Source organism: Pelophylax lessonae, assembly GCF_965119305.1.
Source record: "Pelophylax lessonae genome assembly, chromosome: 4".
Classification (NCBI taxonomy): Eukaryota; Metazoa; Chordata; class Amphibia; order Anura; family Ranidae; genus Pelophylax; species Pelophylax lessonae.
The window spans coordinates 628360098-628383194 of NC_138771.1; the positions used below are offsets into that span (position 1 = coordinate 628360098).

Consider the following 23097-nt stretch of genomic DNA (forward strand, 5'->3'; position numbering starts at 1 on the left):
CCAAAAGGGGGATTTAATCAGGGCTTATCCTCCTAATCCATTTTATCTGTGTGGCTCTTTCTGCTCTTCTCATTTTGGGCTTTTTAGGCTTTGAAATCCGGCCCTCTTCTTTTTGGTCCCCCAACCGCTTAAATATTCAAGGTGCCCTAATTCCACATAATGCCGCTATGGTCTCTTCTCTCTCCCATTTTTAGAAAACTCCATAAAATGGGTTTAAGCTTCCATAGAGACAGCAGATTACACCTAAAAATCCCTAAAAAAGAGGAAATGACTTCAGGCGGAAAGCACTTGATGACCCTTCTTAAAAACACCCCAACTCACATTGATTTGACTTGTTTAACATCTACAATACATGTAAAAAAAGGTGCTATAGGCATCATATGTTGTGTCCAATATCCACTTGGCTAATAAGAACTTTAAGGAGGATTCCAAGTTTCAACATATTTGTGGTAAATGTGATTCCTAGGAGGCAATGAAGGAATATAATTAAGTTCATACATAATGTTTAATATATCTGTTCTGTTTTATTACATTAGTACAGGCCCTTGAAATGGAACACCTTTTATAAAAATGTAATAAATGTATTAATTAATTAAATAAATGAATAACTGAAAAGCAGTGCCCACTGTAAAGGTCCACTAATAAAACTTAAAACCACATCATATAGTCACACAAATAGTCATAATAGTTACTATTTTTTATGTGTGACTATTATTATATATTTATCCCACTTATTGTGTTGATTTGTGTTTGAATTTCTTTTATTTCTTTTTCTATGTGTGACCATTATTATATACTTATTTTTATTTTATTTTGATGTGTATTTATTGTAATATACTTCAGTTGATTTATTTACATTTATTTCATTTCATTTTAATGTGTGACTATATATATATATATATATATATATATATATATATATATATATATATATATATATATAAATATGTGTGTGTGTGTGTGTGTGTATATATATATATTTTTATGTGCATTTTATTTTATTTTTATTATTTTATTTTTATAGTATTTTTGATGTGTATTTATTGTAATATACTTCAGTTTATTTAATTCCATTTATTTAATTCCATTTTAATGTGTGACTATATATATATATATATATATATATATATATATATATATATATATATATATATATATATATATATATGTGTGTGTGTGTGTATATATATTTTTTTTATGTGCATTTTATTTTATTTTTATTATTATATTTTTATTGTATTTTTTTGGATGTGTCACCATTATTACCTATTTGTTACTTATTTTATTTTGAAGTGTATTTATTCTACCTTATTTAATAGAATTTACTTTAATGTTTTTCATTTTGATGTGTAACTATTATTATATATTTATTAAATTTAATAAATTTATGTTTAAAAAATAACTTTATTTTATGGTATTTCTTTTTCTTAATGCGTCACCAGTAATATAAATGTATTATTTTATTTTAATGTGTGACTATTAGTAAAGCTTTAGGCACTGTTTTTTTTTCTTATATGTGGGTGTATAAATACCATCTTAGCTGGCTGCTTTTTTTTTTTTACATGTTCAATGGTTGGAGTGCAACGTCGTTTTCTATAAAATTTAAATGATATATATATATATATATATATATATATATATATATAGACATATCTCTATCTATCTATCTATATATACACACCCCTCACATTTTTGTAAATATTCTATTATATCTTTTCATTTGACAACACTGAAGAAATTACACTTTGCTACAATGTAAAGTAGTGAGTGTACAGCTTGTATAACAGTGTAAATTTGCCGTCCCCTCAAAATAACTCAACACACAGCCATTAATGTCTAAACCGCTTTACCCTCAGCTTCTTTAGCAAGGCAGTGGTCTTGGAGGTGTGTTTGGGGTCGTTATGTTGGAATACTGCCCTACGGCCCAGTCTCCCAAGGGAGGGGATCATGCTCTGCTTCAGTATGTCACAGTACATGTTGGCATTCATGATTCCCTCAATGAACTGTAGCTCCCCAGTGCTGTCAGCACTCATGCAGCCCCAGACCATGACACTCCCACCACCATGCTTGACTGTAGGCAAGACACACTTGTCTTTGTACTCCTCCCCTGATTGCCACCACACACGCTTGACACCATCTGAACCAAATAAGTTTATCTTGGTCTCATCAGACCACAGGACATGGTTCCAGTAATCCATGTCCTTAGTCTGTTTGTCTTCAGCAAACTGTTTTTGGGCTTTCTTGTGCATTATCTTTAGAAGAGGCTTCCTTCTGGGAGGACAGCCATGCAGACCCATTTGATGCAGTGTGCGGCGTATGGTCTGAGCACTGACAGGCTGACCCCCCACCCCTTCAACCTCTGCAGCAATGCTGGCAGCACTCATACGTCTATTTCCCAAAGACAATTTCTGGATATGACACTGAGCATGTGCACTCAACCTCTTTGGTCGACCATGGTGAGGTCTGTTCTGAGTGGAACCTGTCCTGGTAAACCGCTGTATGGTCTTGGCCACCGTGCTGCAGCTCAGTTTCAGGGTCTTGGCAATCTTCTTATAGCCTAGGCCATCTTTATGTAGAGAAACAATTCTTTTTTTCAGATCCTCAGAGAGTTCTTTGCCATGAGGTGCCATGTTGCACTTCCAGTGACCAGTATGAGAGAGTGAGAGCGATAACACCAAATTTAACACACCTGCTCCCCCTTCACACCTGAGACCTTGTAACACTAACGAGTCACATGACACCAAGTAGGGAAAATGGCTAATTCGGCCCAATTTAGACATTGTCACTTAGGGGTGTACTCACTTTTGTTGCCAGCGGTTTAGACATTAATGGCTGTGTTGAGTTATTTTGAGGGGACAGCAAATGTACACTGTTATACAAGCTGTACACTCACTACTTTACATTGTAGCAAAGTCTCATTTCTTCAGTTGTCACATGAAAAGATAGAATAAAATATTTACAAAAACGTGAGGGGTGTACTTATTTTTGTGAGATACTGTATATGCGAATTGGATGCGTTTTGAACTGTGTCTGATTCGCATTACATGTGAATCAAACCGGCTTTCTACAGAGTCAGTTCACATATATGCGGTGCAGCGGCAGTGCATATTTGCTGCAATTTTAAAAGAGTCCTGTGCAGTTTCTGAGCACTGCGCACATCTGATTAGTTTTAAACACAAATTTAATCTTAAAACAAAAACAAATGGCGTGGGATCCCCCCCTCTAATCTATAGTAGACCCTTAGGTTTAGTATGGATTTTGAGGGGAATCTCCATGCCAAAATGTAAAGGGGAACTCCCACGCCAAAATGTAAATACAAATTGGTGCAGAGTCCCCCCAAAATAATCCATAGCGGACCCTTATCCAAGCATGCAGCCTGGAAGATCAGGAAAGGGGGGGGGGGAGAAGTGAGCGCCCCTACCCCCTTCTGAATCATAACAGGCCATATGCCCGGAAAATGGAGGGGCTCCCCCCCAAAGCTCCTTGTCCCCATGTTGATGGGTACAAGGGCCTCTTCCCCATAACCCTAGCTGGTGCTTGTGGGGGTCTGTGGGCTGGGGGGTTTATCGGAATCTGGAAGTCCCCTTTAACAAGGGGGCCCCTAGATCCTGGTCATGTGATCATGTGAATGAATTTGGGGTACATTTAGGAGTCTGATATGGATTGGGGGAGGGACCCCCACACAGTTTTGTTCTCAATTTTTTAATTGCCGGCAATGTTTTTTTTACATTCAGCTGTCAGTGGGGAACCCCGCTGACAGCTAATGAGTCATCTGTTGGTAAGGAGGCGACGGCCGTTTTACTGGCTCCAAAAATTTGCATCCGAACCGCATCTAAATCCTAGCTGAACCACTGAACAGCTGTTTTGGAAATTTGCAGTGAAAACTGAGGGGAAATTCGCATGTGTAGGGCTGGCCTAAGAGTAGATTTCCTGCACATTTCTTCTAATTTCCTGTTGTGCCCATAGGACAGGAAGTGAAAGGAAATTTCCTTAATCGGACACTGGGCAAAAGAAAACAAAAAGATAACTAAGGTTTTGTCTCTTCTATACTCTATCCAAAACAAAATGTTCTGCCTTTAGATATACGTACTTTAAAACTAAACTTTATTCTGCTTATATTTTACTCTCACTGGTTCCCACCTCCACCCTCATCAATATGCAAAGGACATTAAAAAAAAAAAAAAATCTTTGCATTTTCTTTACAAACCTTATCTTAGATCCAGTGATGATGTCTCTGTGCTTCTCTAAGCAGTGCAGGCAGATCATGGCTAGTGGGAGGGGCCGGCAGGGTGCTGTACATAGCTTCCTGAAAACATCAGTGGGCTGGCTTTTGGGAGGAGTTATGCAAATGTCAATATGCCTTGATGGGTGGACAACAATCTAACGGCATAGGTCACCTATGTCTAAACTATGGCCCTCCAGCTGTTCAGGAACTACAATTCCCATCATGCCAAGTTATGCCTGTAAATGTCAGAGATTTACAATGCCTCATGGGAATTGTGGTTCCTGAACAGCTGGGACACCTCTGACATAGGTCATTTGCAGGCAGGCTGGGTGTGCATGCAGTCCACCCTAGGTGATGCCAACTGAGAACTGAAATCCATTGGATGAAAGGGGCAGCCCAGGAACAGTCACGCTAGGGAGGAAAGGGCTTGATGATGCTGGACATCCTCCAGCCAGGAAATAAGATGGACTCTATCTGACTTGCTGCAGCTTCTAATGCATACTGAGAAAAACTCACAGTGTGCAGTGAAATTTAGAGAAAGCATTTTTTAGTGCAGGAGAGGAGCAACAACTGTGCAAGACTGAAGGGAAGGCTGGAGGTCAGATTTAAAGTCAATAACCCCAGGAGCATGCAGTCACTATATCTGGTCTCCCTAGGAGCCAGCAGTCACTATATCTTGTCTCCCCAGGATCCTGCAGTCACTATATCTGGTCTCCCCAGGAGCCTGCACTCACTATATCTGGTCTCCCCAAGAGCCTGCACTCACTATATCTGGTCTCCCCAGGATCCTGCAGTCACTATATCTGGTCTCCCCCGGATCCTGCAGTCACTATATCTGATCTCCCCAGGAGCCGGCAGTCACTATATCTAGTCTCCCCAAGAGCCTGCAGTCACTATATCTGGTCTCCCCAGGATCCTGCAGTCACTATATCTGGTCTCCCCCGGATCCTGCAGTCACTATATCTGATCTCCCCAGGAGCCGGCAGTCACTATATCTAGTCTCCCCAAGAGCCTGCAGTCACTATATCTGGTCTCCCCAGGATCCTGCAGTCACTATATCTGGTCTCCCCCGGATCCTGCAGTCACTATATCTGATCTCCCCAGGAGCCGGCAGTCACTATATCTAGTCTCCCCAAGAGCCTGCAGTCACTATATCTGGTCTCCCCAGGATCCTGCAGTCACTATATCTGGTCTCCCCCGGATCCTGCAGTCACTATATCTGATCTCCCCAGGAGCCGGCAGTCACTATATCTAGTCTCCCCAAGAGCCTGCAGTCACTATATCTGGTCTCCCCAGGATCCTGCAGTCACTATATCTGGTCTCCCCCGGATCCTGCAGTCACTATATCTGGTCTCCCCAGGAGCCGGCAGTCACTATATCTGGTCTCTCCAGGATCCTGCAGTCACTATATCTGGTCTCCCCAAGAGCCTGCAGTCACTATATCTGGTCTCCCCAGGAGCCTGCATTCACTATATCTGGTCTCCCCCAAGAGCCTGCAGTCACTATATCTGGTCTTCCAAAGAGCCTGCAGTCACTATATCTGGTCTCCCCAAGAGCCTGCAGTCACTATATCTGCTCTCCCCAGGAGCCTGCATTCACTATATCTGGTCTCCCCAGGAGCCAGCAGTCACTATATCTGGTCTCCTCAGGAGCCTGCAGTCACTATATCTGGTCTCCCCAGGAGCCTGCATTCACTATATCTGGTCTCCCCAGGAGCCAGCAGTCACTATATCTGGTCTCCCCAGGATCCTGCAGTAACTATATCTAGTCTCCCCAGAAGCCTACAGTCACTATATCTGGTCTCCCAGGAGCCTGCAGTCACTATATCTGCTCTCCCCAGGAGTCTGCAGTCACTATATCTGGTCTCCCCAGGAGCCTGAAGTCACTATATCTGGTCTCCCCAGGATCCTGAAGTCACTATATCTGGTCTCCCCAGGATCCTGCAGTCACTATATCTGGTCTCCCCAAGAGCCTGCAGTCACTATATCTGCTCTCCCCAGGAGCCTGCAGTCACTATATCTGCTCTCCCCAGGAGCCTGCATTCACTATATCTGATCTCCCCAGGGGCCTGCAGTCACTATATCTGCTCTCCCCAGGAGCCTGCAGTCACTATATCTGGTCTCCCCAGGAGCCTGCAGTCACTATATCTGCTCTCCCCAGGAGCCTGCATTCACTATATCTGATCTCCCCAGGAGCCTGCAGTCACTATATCTGCTCTCCCCAGGAGCCTGCAGTCACTATATCTGATCTCCCCAGGAGCCTGCAGTCACTATATCTGGTATCCCCAGGAGCCTGCAGTTACTATATCTGGTCTCTCCAGGAGCCTGCAGTCACTATATCTGGTCTCCCCAGGAGCCTGCAGTCACTATATCTGATCTCCCCAAGAGCCTGCAGTCACTATATCTGCTCTCCCCAGGATCCTGCATTCACTATATCTGATCTCCCCAGGAGCCTGCAGTCACTATATCTGGTCTCCCCAGGAGCCTGCAGTCACTATATCTGCTCTCCCCAGGAGCCTGCATTCACTATATCTGATCTCCCCAGGAGCCTGCAGTCACTATATCTGGTCTCCCCAGGAGCCTGCAGTCACTATATCTGATCTCCCCAGGAGCCTGCAGTCACTATATCTGGTATCCCCAGGAGCCTGCAGTTACTATATCTGGTCTCTCCAGGAGCCTGCAGTCACTATATCTGGTCTCCCCAGGAGCCTGCAGTCACTATATCTGGTCTCCCCAGGAGCCTGCAGTCACTATATCTGATCTCCCCAAGAGCCTGCAGTCACTATATCTGCTCTCCCCAGGATCCTGCAGTCACTATATCTGGTCTCCCCAGGAGCCTGCAGTCACTATATCTGCTCTCCCCAGGAGCCTGCATCCACTATATCTGATCTCCCCAGGAGCCTGCAGTCACTATATCTGGTCTCCCATAGTACACAGAACATGGAAATGTAATTATTATAGTAAATATAAGCTGCTAAATACCTTTTCTCATCAGCAGTATATAGCAGTCTTGTGACTTCTATCAGTGTCTGGTTAAAGCTTGTAGGAGGAGTTTTGATTCTCCCCTGTTTGTCCTATGAGGCTGCAGGGCCTCTGACCCTCTGTCTGGACAGTGCTGATTGGCCCTGTGCTGATCACATGCACCCTCCCAAGTAAAAAAAAAAAACACTCTCTAGCAATACATACCCAACTGAGCAAGTGCAGACTGACTCCAAAGGCTCTGTCATATCAGCAGATGGATTGGGGACAGTGGAAGAAGGGGAGAATCAGAGAAGACAGGATCAAACAGCTTTTTTCACAATGCAGAGGATTAACCCCTTAGGTTCCACAGTGGGTATAACAAACATGCTTTACTGCATATACAGACTGATTTTACTGTTGTGGGTTTAGCAACACTTTAACTGCTTAAAGACCGGCAGCCGCTCCTGTGCAAACCGCTGTAGGTATACGTCGGTCACACGCCTGCAGCTAGGGGGCGAGCGCACGCCGCCAGCGAGCGGGGAAGCCGATGCACGGGTCAGGTGGCTCTGATTCCAGCCTGACACCCGCGATCGTTCCCCGCTGAGAGAGAAGAACGGTCGGCTGTTGTAAACACATCTGACCGTTCTTCTCCCTGGAATAATGATCACAGAGATCCTGTGATCCTTCTATAGACCATCACAGGTCTCTGTGATCATTTCACAAGCCACGCCCCCATACAGTTAAAATCACTCCCCTAGGCTTACATCTAACCCCTTGATCACCCACAGTGTTAACCCCTTCCCTGCCAGTGTCATTAGTACAGTAACAGTGCATATTTTTAGCACTGATTACTGTAGTAATGTCACTGGTCCCCCAAAAGTGTCAAAAATGTCAGTTAGGGGTCCGATCTGTCTGCCGCAATGTTGCAGTCCCGCAAAAAATCGCAGATCGCTGCCATTACTAGTAAAAAAAAAAAAAAAAAAAAACAATAAAAATGACATAAATCTTTCCCGTAGTTAGTAGATGCGATAACTTTTGCGCAAACCAATCAAGATACGCTTATTGCAATTTTTTTTTACTAAAAATATGTAGCAGAAAACAAATTGGCCTAAAATGTTAAAAAAATTTAGATTTTTACATTTTTTTTGGGAATGTTATATAGCAGAATGTGAAAAATATTTTTTTTTTTTTTTTTTCAGAATTCCTACTTTTTTTGTTTATAGCGCAAAAAAAAATTGCACAGGTGATCAAATACCGCCAAAAGAAAGCGCTATTTGTGGGAAAAAAGGACATCAATTTTATTTCAGTAATGCGTCGCACGACCGCGCAATTGTCAGTTAAAGTAACACCGTGCCGAATCACGAAAAATGGCCTGTTCATTAAGGGGGCAAATCCTTCCGGTCCAGAAGTGGTTAAATATAGATCCCCCCCCCCCCCCCCCATGTGTTTGCTATTTTTTTTTCTACATAAATTGAAGTAGTAAGTGGTACCAGTGAATGGTAAAGGTGGCAGGGGGTGGGGCAGTGGCACGGAGGCTGCAGAACTACTGGCTGGTCAGAATGGTGTCATCTCCTGGCTCTATCCAGCCATCCAGCACCTTGCCATGGAGGAGAATGTGCTCCAATGTTTTCCCAGGTAATTAAACTTTCCTTACATTGGAGTATCACCCGTGTGTTTGGCCGCTCGGCTCTGACTTCCCTTTAAGTACACAAAATCTTCTGGTTCATTTTATGTGTTGAGTCTTCCATCTGTGTGCTGCTGGTTTGTTTAAATAGCTATATCCTGGAAACTTTTCACATGAATATTTATCTTAAAACTTTTTATGAGATACGGTTCCTGGGCTTTCCCGCTAAACCAACCTTTGACGTAATTGATAAGACCGTGAGAACGGAGCTTGCAATTCCGTATGGGAGCACTGTGAAAAGCCTGCCTAATTTACAACAAATGATATAAAACAAATAGTAAATTAACTCCAGACCGTCGAAACTGCTGCTGTCTTCTCAGCAACGCTCTCTTTCCCTACTGATTGGAGGAATGTAGGGGCACGTCAGATTGATCTTACACAGTGGTTCTTACATCTAACAGGCTGATGGGGACGGGGAGATTGGGGTAGCACTGGAGGGCTATTACAACAACATAAAAACTAAGAAACATAAAAACAGAAGTAGACATAAGGCCCCCTTCACACTTGTACGACCTGAAAGTCGCGCGCCTTTGACGCGACTTTGATGTGACTTTAACCACTTTAAGACCGGCCCTATTTTTGACACTTGGTGTTAACAAGCTAAAAATCATTTTTTTTTTGCTAGAAAACGTAAAAAACCTCCAAACATTATATATATATATATATATATATATATATATATATATATTCTTTTTAGCAGAGACCCTAGAGAATAAAATGGAGATCGTTGCAATGTTTTTTATCACACACTATTTGCACAGCGGTCTTCCAAACACAATTTTTTTTTGGAAAAAATTCACTTTTGTGAACTAAAAAATAAGAAAACAGTGAAGTTAACCCAATTTTTTTCCATAAAGTGAAAGATAATGTTACGTCGAGTAAATAGATACCCAACATGTCATGCTTCAAAATTGCGCACGCTCGCGGAATGGCGACAAACATTGGTACTTAAAAAAATCCCCATAGGAGACAATTTAAACATTTCTACAGGTTACCAGCTTAGAGATACAGAGGAGGTCTAGGGCTCAAATAATTGTAACGATCGCGTCGATACCTCACATATGTGGTTTGAACACCGTTTACATATGTGGGCGGGACTTCCATATGCGTTTGCTTCTGCACGCGAGCTAAGTGTTGAAAAAAAATTGGCCCTTTAAACCGGTTGCTAGGCAACGACGTTTGACGTCGCTCTGGTCCTCCAAGACCATAGAGTCGAGTGAGGGCCATCTTGCATACAAACTAACATAAACTTATTAAAAAATGCATTGTTTATTAGAAAATATGATAAAATTCAAATCCATATAAAACCATGTACAGTCTTGACATATTTCTTGTCCTTAGTTGCATAGAGGTATTAGAATTCCCAACATGTTTCGCCCGCTGGACTTCTTCAGGGGATACACTATCTGCTAGTCATAGCACCTGTAAATACTCATATATAGCTTGGGTATATGATGTTGACTATTCAGCAAAAAATTCGTAGTAGTGTCTGCTAAATGGCCAGGTGTGTGACCACAGGAGGTATCAAGTAACCAGAAATATTTAGTACCGGAGAAAACCATACGGGGGTACTTGATCCTTATAAGAGAATTAGAGCCAGAATGCAAAGGACTATACAGTGAGTATATTACATCCTTCCCAAATGGCTCCGGCTACCTTTTAGCTGACACCATAAGATAAGGAAGCCAAAGCATTGGGGTAAGATGAGATGAGGAAGCCATAGCATTGAGGTAAGATGAGATGAGGAAGCCATAGTATTGGGGCAAGATAAGATGAAGAAGCCATAGCATTGAGGTAAGATGAGATGAGGAAGCCATAGCATTGGGGCAAGATAAGATGAAGAAGCCATAGCATTGGGGCAAGATAAGATGAAGAAGCCATAGCATTGGGGCAAGATGAGATGAGGAAGCTATAGCATTGAGGTAGGATGAGATGAGGAAGCCATAGCATTGGGGCAAGATGAGATGAAGAAGCCATAGCATTGGGGTAAGATGAGATGAGGAAGCTATAGCATTGGGGCAAGATGAGATGAAGAAGCTATAGCATTGGTGTAAGATAAAATGAAGAAGCCATAGCATTGGTGTAAGATGAGATGAGGAAGCCATAGCATTGGTGTAAGATAAGATGAAGAAGCCATAGCATTGGTGTAAGATAAGATGAAGAAGCCATAGCATTGGGGTAAGAGGAGATGAGGAAGCCATAGCATTGGTATAAGATGAGATGAGGAAGCCATAGCATTGGGGTAAGATGAGATGAGGAAGCCATAGCATTGGGGCAAGATGAGATGAGGAAGCCATAGCATTGGGGTAAGATGAGATGAGGAAGCCATAGCATTGGGGTAAGATGAGATGAGGAAGCCATAGCATTGGGGTAAGATGAGATTAGGAAGCCATAGCATTGGGGTAAGATGAGATATGGAAGCCATAGCATTGGGGTAAGATGAGATGAGGAAGCCATAGCATTGGGGTAAGATGAGATGAGGAAGTCATAGCATTGGGGTAAGATGAGATATGGAAGCCATAGCATTGGTGTAAGATGAGATGAGGAAGCCATAGCATTGGGGTAAGATGAGATGAGGAAGCCATAGCATTGGGGTAAGATGAGATTAGGAAGCCAGCATTGGTGTAAGATGAGATGAGGAAGCCAGCATTGGTGTAAGATGAGATGAAGAAGCCAGCATTGGGGTAAGATGATATGAGGAAGCCAGCATTGGGGTAAGATGAGATGAGGAAGCCAGCATTGGTGTAAGATGAGATGAGGAAGCCATAGCATTGGGGTAAGATGAGATGAGGAAGCCATAGCATTGGGGTAAGATAAGATGAGGAAGCCTTAGCATTGGGGTAAGATGAGATGAGGAAGCCAGAGCATGGAGGTAAGATGAGATGAGGAAGCCATAGCATTGGGGCAAGATAGGATGAAGAAGCCATAGCATTGAGGTAAGATGAGATGAGGAAGCCATAGCATTGGGGCAAGATAAGATGAAGAAGCCATAGCATTGGGGCAAGATAAGATGAAGAAGCCATAGCATTGGGGCAAGATGAGATGAGGAAGCTATAGCATTGAGGTAGGAGGAGATGAGGAAGCCATAGCATTGGGGCAAGATGAGATGAAGAAGCCATAGCATTGGGGTAAGATGAGATGAAGAAGCCATAGCATTGGGGTAAGATGAGATGAGGAAGCTATAGCATTGGGGCAAGATGAGATGAAGAAGCTATAGCATTGGTGTAAGATAAAATGAAGAAGCCATAGCATTGGTGTAAGATGAGATGAGGAAGCCATAGCATTGGTGTAAGATAAGATGAAGAAGCCATAGCATTGGTGTAAAATAAGATGAAGAAGCCATAGCATTGGGGTAAGAGGAGATGAGGAAGCCATAGCATTGGTATAAGATGAGATGAGGAAGCCATAGCATTGGGGTAAGATGAGATGAGGAAGCCATAGCATTGGGGCAAGATGAGATGAGGAAGCCATAGCATTGGGGTAAGATGAGATGAGGAAGCCATAGCATTGGGGTAAGATGAGATGAGGAAGCCATAGCATTGGGGTAAGATGAGATTAGGAAGCCATAGCATTGGGGTAAGATGAGATATGGAAGCCATAGCATTGGGGTAAGATGAGATGAGGAAGCCATAGCATTGGGGTAAGATGAGATGAGGAAGTCATAGCATTGGGGTAAGATGAGATATGGAAGCCATAGCATTGGGGTAAGATGAGATGAGGAAGCCATAGCATTGGGGTAAGATGAGATTAGGAAGCCAGCATTGGTGTAAGATGAGATAAGGAATCCAGCATTGGTGTAAGATGAGATGAAGAAGCCAGCATTGGGGTAAGATGAGATGAAGAAGCCAGCATTGGGGTAAGATGAGGTGAGGAAGCCATAGCATTGGGGTAAGATGAGATGAGGAAGCCATAGCATTGGGGTAAGATAAGATGAGGAAGCCATAGCATTGGGGTAAGATGAGATGAGGAAACCATACCATGGGGTAAGATGAGATGAGGAAGCCAGCATTGGGGTAAGATGAGATGAGGAAGCCATAGCATTGGGGTAAGATGAGATGAGGAAACCATACCATGGGGTAAGATGAGATGAGGAAGCCAGCATTGGGGTAAGATGAGATGAGGAAGCCATAGCATTGGTGTAAGATGAAATGAGGAAGCCATAGCATTGGGGTAAGATGAGATGAGGAAGCCATAGCATTGGTGTAAGATGAGATGAGGAAGCCATAGCATTGGTGTAAGATGAGATGAGGAAACCATGGCATTGGGGTAAGATAAGATGAGGAAGCCATAGCATTGGGGTAAGATGAGATGAGGAAGCCAGCATTGGTGTAAGATGAGATGAGGAAGCCATAATATTGGGGTAAGATGAGATGAGGAAGCCATAGCATTGGGGTAAGATGAGATGAGGAAACCATGGCATTGGTGTAAGATGAGATGAGGAAGCCTTGGCATTGGGGTAAGATGAGATGAGGAAGCCTTAGCATTGGTGTAAGATGAGATGAGGAAACCATGGCATTGGTGTAAGATGAGATGAGGATGCAATGGCATTGGGGTAAGATGAGATGAAGAAGCCATACCATGGGGTATCTGGCTACAACCCCTTCTCTCAACCAAACACACACTCCAGCAATCCAAAAAAGCTGAATACTGGAACAGTTGTCCAACCACCATCGGATGTCAAAGTACAGCGTCACTATCCAAGCTTTGCAGTCCCTAAGACACGATACACATTAGATCTAATTAATGAGTTATTTGCGCATGTGAAAAGAGTGCCAGCCGGGGACTCAGCAGTGGGTAAAGGAGAAAAGTGAGTGGAGTGGGCCTCCTGTGACTAGTCAAAGTTGGAGCCTGCTCTCTTCTCATTGGCTGATCCTGTTGAAAAGGGAATATGCACTGCAGGTGGCAGCTCAGAACTATATAAGGGGAATCTTTAAGGACCAAGAAGATTATTGACACATGAGGGATTCCAACAGAGCTAATCACATCCCAGGCATGAGGAGGAGTAGGATGGAGAGGACAGCTCTGGAAACCCCAAGAAAGGTAAATTATTTTATAACTAGGATTGCCACATTTCTGGAAAACAACTTTTTTTTTTTTTTTTTTTTAAGAATTTCTTTGTCTTATTACAACATTAGTCGACTCGGAATTGATTTTACAACTAGATACAGGAGGATTAAACCACGTATTTTATCTCTCAGCTTTCTGCCAAAAACTGAAATATTAATCAAGTGTACTTATCAGCCTAACGTATTCACTTTTTCACACTTGTTTTGTGGTCCAGGGCTAATTTACCAACAACAAAAACTAACAAACCCAACTTTTTAGTACAATAAGTGATGATATGATAAGATATGATAAAGAGAGAGAGATGACAGAATACAATAGAGGATAGATGGATAGATAGATAGATAGATAGATAGATAGATAGATAGATAGATAGATAGATAGATAGATAGATAGATAGATAGATAGATAGATAGATAGATAGATAGATAGATATGATAGAGAATGATAGATGGATACATTTACTGTATTGATAAGATGGGTGGACGGGAGGATTGGTGGGTAGGTAGATAGATAGATAGATAGATAGATAGATAGATAGATAGATAGATAGATAGATAGATAGATAGATAGATAGATAGATAGATAGATATTGGGGGGCAGATACGATAGATAGATAGATAGATAGATAGATAGATAGATAGATAGATAGATAGATAGATAGATAGATAGATAGATAGATATAGGGGGGCAGATATGATAGATAGATAGATAGATAGATAGATAGATAGATAGATAGATAGATAGATAGATAGATAGATAGATAGATAGATAGATAGATAGATAGATATGATAGAGAATGATAGATAGATACATTTACTGTATTGATAAGATGGGTGGACGGGAGGATTGGTGGGTAGGTAGATAGATAGATAGATAGATAGATAGATAGATAGATAGATAGATAGATAGATAGATATTGGGGGGCAGATACGATAGATAGATAGATAGTCTGATAGATAGATAGATAGATAGATAGATAGATAGATAGATAGATAGATAGATATAGGGGGGCAGATATGATAGATAGATAGATAGATAGATAGATAGATAGATAGATAGATAGATAGATAGATAGATAGATAGATAGATAGATAGATAGATAGATAGATAGATAGATAGATAGATATAGGGGGCAGATACGATAGATAGATAGATAGATAGATAGATAGATAGATAGATAGATAGATAGATAGATAGATAGATAGATACATAGATAGATAGATATAGGGGGGCAGATATGATAGATAGATAGATAGATAGATAGATAGATAGATAGATAGATAGATAGATAGATAGATAGATAGATAGATAGATAGATATAGGGGGCAGATACGATAGATAGATAGATAGATAGATAGATAGATAGATAGATAGATAGATAGATAGATAGATAGATAGATAGATAGATAGATACCTTCCTGTGATTCTGGTGTTTTTTGGTCCAACTTACATGGTCAGCTCACATGATTCCATGTACCTGAACCCTAATTAAACAAGGTTTGTAACACATCCAATGTGCTAGAAATGCAAGAAATAGACATTTTTAAAGAATTACTAATAAAATCTAGATCCCGCTAATAATAAACAGTTATTGCATGAATACAATTTGCAAAGGTTGTGGTAACTCTTTACTTAGAAAATGAATTAAATATTTTACTAGTCACACCAAATTTTTACATACCCTAAACTGAAACTGCAGAGCGATGCTGCCCCTAGTGACTGTAGAAGGAAATGTTTTGTGTGGCTGGTTTGATATTTTTACAGAAAAAAAAAAATTCCGTGACTGTGTTTGTGGGAATAATATATAATGTGGGAGTCCGTGGCCAAGAAAAGAGCGCTAGGATATGCAGAAGTTCAGTAATCAAACAAAAGTGTATGTGCCTCATCCCTTTATTTCTGTGCAGGCTTCTTAAAGAGTTCTAAGTTAAAATTTTCCCACCAAGATGGAATATTATTGTGAAATGGTACTCTATGCCTACAGATTTTTGAAGTGTAAAGTGATTGTAAGGTCCCGTTTTTTTTTTCTTCCAATAACAAGCATGTTATACTTTCCTCCTCTGCGCAGTTGGTTTTGCACAGAGCAGCCCAGATCCTCCTCTTCTCGGGTCCCTCTTTGGCTCTCCTGGCCCCTCCCCCCTGTTGAGTGCCCCCACAGCAAGTAGCCTGTTATGGGGGGCACCTGAGCCGAGCTGCAGCTCTGAGTGTCCATTCAGACATGGAACTGCTGTTCGGCCCCACCCCCTCTCTCTCCTTATTGGCTAAATGACTTTGATTGCCATGGGAGCAAATGGCGCTGCGGCTGTGTCTCAGCCAATCAGGAGGGAGAGTCCCAAATGGCCAAGGGACTTGTGGACATCGCTGGAGAGATATGGGCTTCAGGAAAGTTTTAGGAGGTGCTGGGGAGGCTTCTAAACACAGAAGGCTTTATCTATTAATACATAGAATGCATTAGGATAAAAAAACCTTCTGACTTTACAATTCCTTTGATGTGTTATATACTTCTTTGGACGTTCAAATTTTGGCCAATCATTTTTCACCTGGATCCTTCAATTTTTCAATCAAAGGAGGGTACCAGAAGGACCACCTGTTAACCAAATTTCAGCTAGTTCATTAGGAGCAAGCCAAAATTCACTCATATGCCTAGATTTAAGGCTGGTACATACGGACCAAATATCGGCCAGTTCAACAGAAACCGTCTGACATTCGGCCAGTGTGCTGGGTTGAATGAAAAAAAAAACTGCCTGTGTGTACCAGACTTTAGACTATTTTGGTCAACTGTTTTTAGGCTATTGTTTAATTATAAATGCATCTAGTTCTTTGGACAATGAGACGAATTGGACAAATTGACCCTCATTTATCAAGCCGCAATGACAGTGAAGGTACACTAAACAGCGTGCTAAAGTGGCCTCTCAATCAATGTATTGGAATTGCTCCTTGGTCAGTCATACCCCTTGGTCAGTCATGCTCCTTGGTCAGTCATGGCCCTTGGTCAGTCATACCCCCTGGTCAGTCATGCTCCTTGGTCAGTCATGCTCCTTGGTCAGTCATACCCCTTGGTCAGTCATGCCCCTTGGTCAGTCATACCCCTTGGTCAGTCATGCTCCTTGGTCAGTCATGCTCCTTGGTCAGTCATACCCCTTGGTCAATCATACCCCTTGGTCAGTCATACCCCTTGGTCAGTCATGCTCCTTGGTCAGTCATGCTCCTTAGTCAGTCATGCCCCTTGGTCAGTCATACCCCTTGGTCAGTCATACCCCTTGGTCAGTCATGCCCCTTGGTCAGTCATGCTCCTTGGTCAGTCATGCCCCTTGGTCAGTCATGCCCCTTGGTCAGTCATACCCCCTGGTCAGTCATGCCCCTTGGTCAGTCATGCCCCTTGGTCAGTCATGCTCTTTGGTCAGTCATGCTCCTTGGTCAGTCATACCCCTTGGTCAATCATACCCCTTGGTCAGTCATACCCCTTGGTCAGTCATGCTCCTTGGTCAGTCATGCTCCTTAGTCAGTCATGCCCCTTGGTCAGTCATACCCCTTGGTCAGTCATGCCCCTTGGTCAGTCATGCTCCTTGGTCAGTCATGCTCCTTGGTCAGTCATGCCCCTTGGTCAGTCATGCCCCTTGGTCAGTCATACCCCCTGGTCAGTCATGCCCCTTGGTCAGTCATGCCCCTTGGTCAGTCATGCTCCTTGGTCAGTCATGCTCCTTGGTCAGTCATACCCCTTGGTCAATCATACCCCTTGGTCAGTCATACCCCTTGGTCAGTCATGCCCCTTTGTCAGTCATGCCCCTTGGTCAGTCATACCCCTTGGTCAGTCATGCCCCTTTGTCAGTCATGCCCCTTGGTCAGTCATGGTCATTGAATTTGTCTCCTTATTCTATTCCAGCTTTTGAAGCCCCAGGTGGAAAAGAAAAGGAGAGAAAGAATTAATACCAGCCTGGAGAAGCTGAGAATTTTCTTATCTGAGGCGATGAAGATTGAGGTGAGATTTTATTGGATAAACTATTACTGATATCAGCACATTACATAAAATTCAGTTTAGAGAAAAACTGGGGTCCATCTTAAACCAGATATCACTTTAGAATTACAAGACGTTGATATCTCTGATAATACAGGTTTTCTTACAGTGAAAATTTTGAAAGTTCATTAAAAGGGAATGCTTACAAGTAAAAATAAGAGTAAAGATCCGAAAGCAAAGAGATCAACCTGCACGGAGATCCACGCATGTGGCAAGTGTACCAAGGATCTGACCTCTTGATCTTATGCCTCAATCCCGTACAGTTGCTATGTAAGACCCTACCAAAAAGCAGCATATCATTTATTAGAAGACATTAATTTCTGTTATCTTGGAACACTTTATCAGTTTGACCAACATCTAGACTCCCATATATCTATAGAACAAGGAGGCTAACTGACTGTATGTTCCACAACAAGACATTCTAAAGATTAACAAGTTGTTCCAAAAACTTCTTTCTGCAAAAACATTCTAGCAAGTGAATCTTATATTATATAAAGAGCCTAACATTAACATACAAGCACTTAATGTTGTTGTATAATCATTCGTAAAGCATAAAACTTTTATTTTCTTTATCACCTCTGTACAATCAGTTAAAAAACATTTTTAGTAATGGGAGTGCTGTTAAATTGACCATATAGTCAGAATAAGCCCCTTTCCATATAAAGGTAACAGAATGCATAAAGGGCTGGTCTTCACTCTGCAGAATCTGTGGTTCTAGGATCTCAAGACAGCCAGTTATGTGACTGAATGCCAGCCAGTCTTGTTACCAAGTATTTGAAGATCCCTAGAATTCAGAGATCAGATCCTCCCCAGTAGCAGTGAAGGTAGTGGCGTTATTGTCAACCTTTTTTTTTTTGTGTCCCACTTGGGAAATTTCCCACTTCTTCCTGTCCTGAAGACACAACAGGAAGTGGGATGGAATATTTCCAAACAGAGGGGATATCCCCTCATAGACAGTTGTCATTTAAACAGGCATTCCCATTGGAAGATTTCCCCTATATTCCTATTCCTGTTCTGGTGATAACTGTACAGTGTTGGATATCCCAATCCATCACAAAAACAGAGAGGATCAATCTCCCCAGCAGGGACAAATATAGCAATAAAGCATGACAAGAACTAGGGATAGACCGATTATCGGCAAGGCCGATATATCGGGGTCCGATAAGCACTTTCCCTGATATATCGGTATCGGCCCCAGAACTGGCCAATATTGCCGATATTTTTGTGACGTCATTCTGCCTTCTCAGGCCGCCTCATTCGCTTTGGACAGCCTCTTCTGGAGTCGGGACTAGTCTCACGGGAGTGTATCACAGCCATACACCCACCCACAGCAGCCCGGTGCCAGCCAGCCATCCACACCCACAGGTCCTGTACCAGCCAGCCAGCCAAAGGCACTGTACCAGGGAGCCAGCCAGCTACCCACAGGCCCTGTACCTGCCAGGCACAGGCACTGTACCAGCCAGCCAGCCACCCACAGCCCCTGTGCCAGCCACCCACCCACCACAGGGTGCCAGCCAGCCACCCACCCACCACAGGGTGCCAGCCAGTCAGACAGCCAGCCACCCACAGGCCCTGTACCAGCCAGCCACAGGCACTGTACCAGTCAGCTACCCACAGCCCCTGTGCCAGCCACCCACCTACCACAGGGTGCCAGCCAGCCACCCACCGCAGGGTGCCAGCTAGCCTGCCAGCAACCCACCACAGGGTGCCAGCCAGCCATCCACCACAGGGTGCCAGCCAGCCAGCCACCCACCCATCACAGGGTGCCAGCCAGCCACCCACCACAGGGTGCCAGCCAGCCAGCCCCCCACCACAGGGTGCCAGCCAGCCAGCCAGCCATCCATTAAGCATTAAACAAAACATGTTCAGTACTAGATTTGTGTCAAAAATTGTCTTCATTTTTCAAAACTTTAAATGTACAAAATATCGGCCCATATCGGCCGATACTGATACGTGTGACCAAAATATCGGTATCGGTATCGGCCCTGAAAAAAACATATCGGTCTATCCCTAACAAGAACCTGACCAGGGTTATCATTCTTCCTCACACTATACAAAAAAATGTTTTGGCTTTAGATACACTTTTAAAAAGAAATGTAGTGATGACATAAGCCCTTCAATGTTCGTTCATATTCAATTGTATACATTTTACAGACTTGGATAACAGCTCCCCTATAATTGTTAAACCCCATATCCCTTTTTTATTGGCAGAAATTACAGAATCCAAAAATTGAGAAAGCAGAGATCTTGGAATATACAGTTCAGTTTCTCCAGTCCACGATGAAGCCCTCTGAGATGCCTGAAGATAACTTAAGTCGGGAATACCAATCTGGCTTCCAGCATTGCCTTCAGACCACCTTGCACTTAATAAACTCCAGCCAGCAGCTGTCTTATGGAAGCAAGGATTCCCTCTTCCAACAGTTAACATTAAACCACCCTGAGGTGTCTTCATCACTGGACCACCAATATCTCACACTCCACAGGCTATCATCTACATTTAGTCAAAAAACATCTACACAGCTTGATTACTCATTAAAATCCCTGGGAGACCAAAAAAATAATCTCGTTTTTGCTGAACGTGGACTATCTTCTGATCAAAAGTGGAGCTCATGGAGACCATGGGTTTAACAGAACTATTAATTGGACCTTACTGGGATACATACCCTTATAAATCAGGATGCTGTGATTTGCTTCTCGTAGGGACCTTTTTTTGTGATTCTTGAAAAAATATGTTTTTTGGTTTTCCGGAGTCATTTTACTGAGAAGTTTCTTGTTTTTAATGTCATTAGTATCTCAAGACAAAATATAATTTTACCAACTAATTGCCACAGCTTGGTACTGGATGCCCCACTCTTTGCATGGCCATTGTTGCCAGTTGACAGGCACTTCAAATGATGATTCACTTCATTCAAAATGTGTACAAATCTGAAGAAGCAGCAATGAAAACCCTCATTAGTTATAATGTATTAATTCCAGAATCTGGCAATTATGGTATCAATCAGACATGGGAGTAAGTCACACATGTGCAAGTCACAAGCAAGTCTCAAGTCTTAACCTTCAAGTCTCAAGCAAGTCCCAAGTTACTGTGGTGAAAAGCAAGCAAGTCAAGTCGGGTCCCTGCTAGAAGTCAAGCAAGTCAAGTCATTTATTTTGGTCAAGTCACAAATCAAGTCAAAATACTGATCTACCCTAATTTTCACCTTTATATCAGTTAAAAGTCAGTGATCAGGAAAGGTTTTGTTTTATTTTCAACATTAACAAAACTGCTTAGTGCTTTTTTCTTGGCATATTAAAGAAACACTATGAATGCCCAAACAGCTCAAAATCCTTCGTCCGGTCATGTTTCTACACCACAGTCACTAAAAACATGTTAAGTATTTCCATTGTTAAACAGCCAGTGTCCTAAAAATCAGAACACACTGAGGTGTTTTAGGTGACTGTGGTGTCAGAAACATAACAGGCACATTCATTTTGCTTTAACACATCTTGAGAAAATGCAAATATTTAATAACTTAAAAAAGTAAAGTCATTTCGAGTCATATGTCTCAAGTCAAAGTCAAGTCTCAAGTCATGAATACGAAGTCAAAGTCAAGTCGAGTCTTTTATTCATTTTAGTCAAGCAAGTCTCAAGTCATGAATACCAAGTCAAAGTCAAGTCGAGTCTTTTATTCATTTTAGTCAAGCAAGTCTCAAGTCCTCAAACTGGTGACTTAAGTCTGACTTAAGTCAAGTCATGTGACTCAAGTCCCCCACCTCTGGTATCAATGTTCATCCTATCTTAGGCTATTAACTTGTATGTTTCCAGGCATTTACAATGTCTACATGTAAAGTATAAAATAATTGAGTTAATTAACCACTTTACGTCTGCTCACAGTAATACTACTGCGGCAGAGTGGCTCGTTATCGTCTGACGACGTAGTATTAACGTCATCAGACACTCCCCCTTCTGGGCGGCGCTTGCGCGCCGCCGGAGGCTCGCTCCCGCTGTTTTCATTCACAGCGGGAGTCGGGCCAGGGGAGGAGCAGCGGCGATCGCCGCTGCTCTTACCTGATCGCCGGGGATCTAGTGTGGAGATCCGCCCGCCTGTGTAAACACAAGCGGACGGATCTCCATAGTGACAGGGAGTGACAGATCGGACTGTTCAGCATAGCTGGACATCCGATCTGTCCATGACACACTCAGTCACCTCCCCCCCTACACGTCAGTAAGCACCAGGCATACATTAACCCCTCCCTCTCCAATAAAATTAACCCCTTCCCTGCCAGTGTCATTTTTACAGTAACAGTGCATATATATAGCACTGATTACTGCAGTAATGTCACTGGTACCCCCAAAAATGTCAGTCAAGGGTCCGATCTGTCCGCCGCAATGTCGCAGTCCCACAAAAAAAATCGCAGATCACCGCCATTACGCGTTAAAAAAAAAAAACACCAAAAATGACAGAAATCTTTCCCTTTGTTAGTAAACGCAAAAACTTTTGCGCAAACCAATCAAAATACGCTTATTGCGATTTTTTTTACCAAACATAGGTAGCAGAAAACAAATTGGCCAAAAATGTTTTAAAAAATTGGTTTTTACATCTTTTTTGGGGGAGAATTTCATATAAAAAAATGTTAAAAATATTGTTATTTTTTCAAAATAAACGCTCTTTTTTTATTTATAGCGCAAAAAGTAAAAATCGCACAGGTGATCAAATACCACCAAAAGAAAGCTCTGTTTGTGGGAAAAAAAGGACGTAAATTTAGTTTGGGTACGGCGTCGCACGACCGCGCAATTGTCAGTTGAAGTCGCACAGCGCCGAATCGCAAAAAGTGGCCTGGACGGAAGACAGCAAAATCCTCCGGTGGTAAAGTGGTTATATTTATATCAAAATTCACCATTTTTTTAATCAACCAAAGTAAAGTTAAAGCCTAACTCCACACTAACTATTTTCATATTGCTCCACAGTGAGTAAAAAAAAATAGAAGAGCTGTGGCTATAAAAGCCACCTTTACTCTGGAGCTGTCTCCCGAAGTACTTCTTTTCCACCACTGGATATCCTCTGTCTTTCGGGTTAAATCATGGTAAGAATTGTTCAACCCGGAAAACGGAAGAAATTCTGTGTTTGCAAGGCATCATGCCCTTTGGGGAACATCAGCACTGAGGCCT

At 42.5% G+C, this 23097-nt stretch overlaps 1 protein-coding gene across 1 annotated transcript; it reads left to right on the forward strand.

Annotated features, from left to right (window-relative positions):
- Window positions 1–11735: 11735 nt before the first annotated feature.
- On the forward strand, window positions 11736–20576 carry LOC309552855 (transcription factor HES-7.1-like; the record flags this gene model as incomplete). Its single annotated transcript, XM_082253766.1, has 3 exons — window positions 11736–11741; window positions 17817–17912; window positions 20160–20576. The coding sequence occupies 3 exons, from the start codon at window positions 11736–11738 to the stop codon at window positions 20574–20576; spliced, it is 519 nt and encodes a 172-aa protein (XP_082109892.1).
- Between the last annotated feature and the right edge of the window lie 2521 nt (window positions 20577–23097).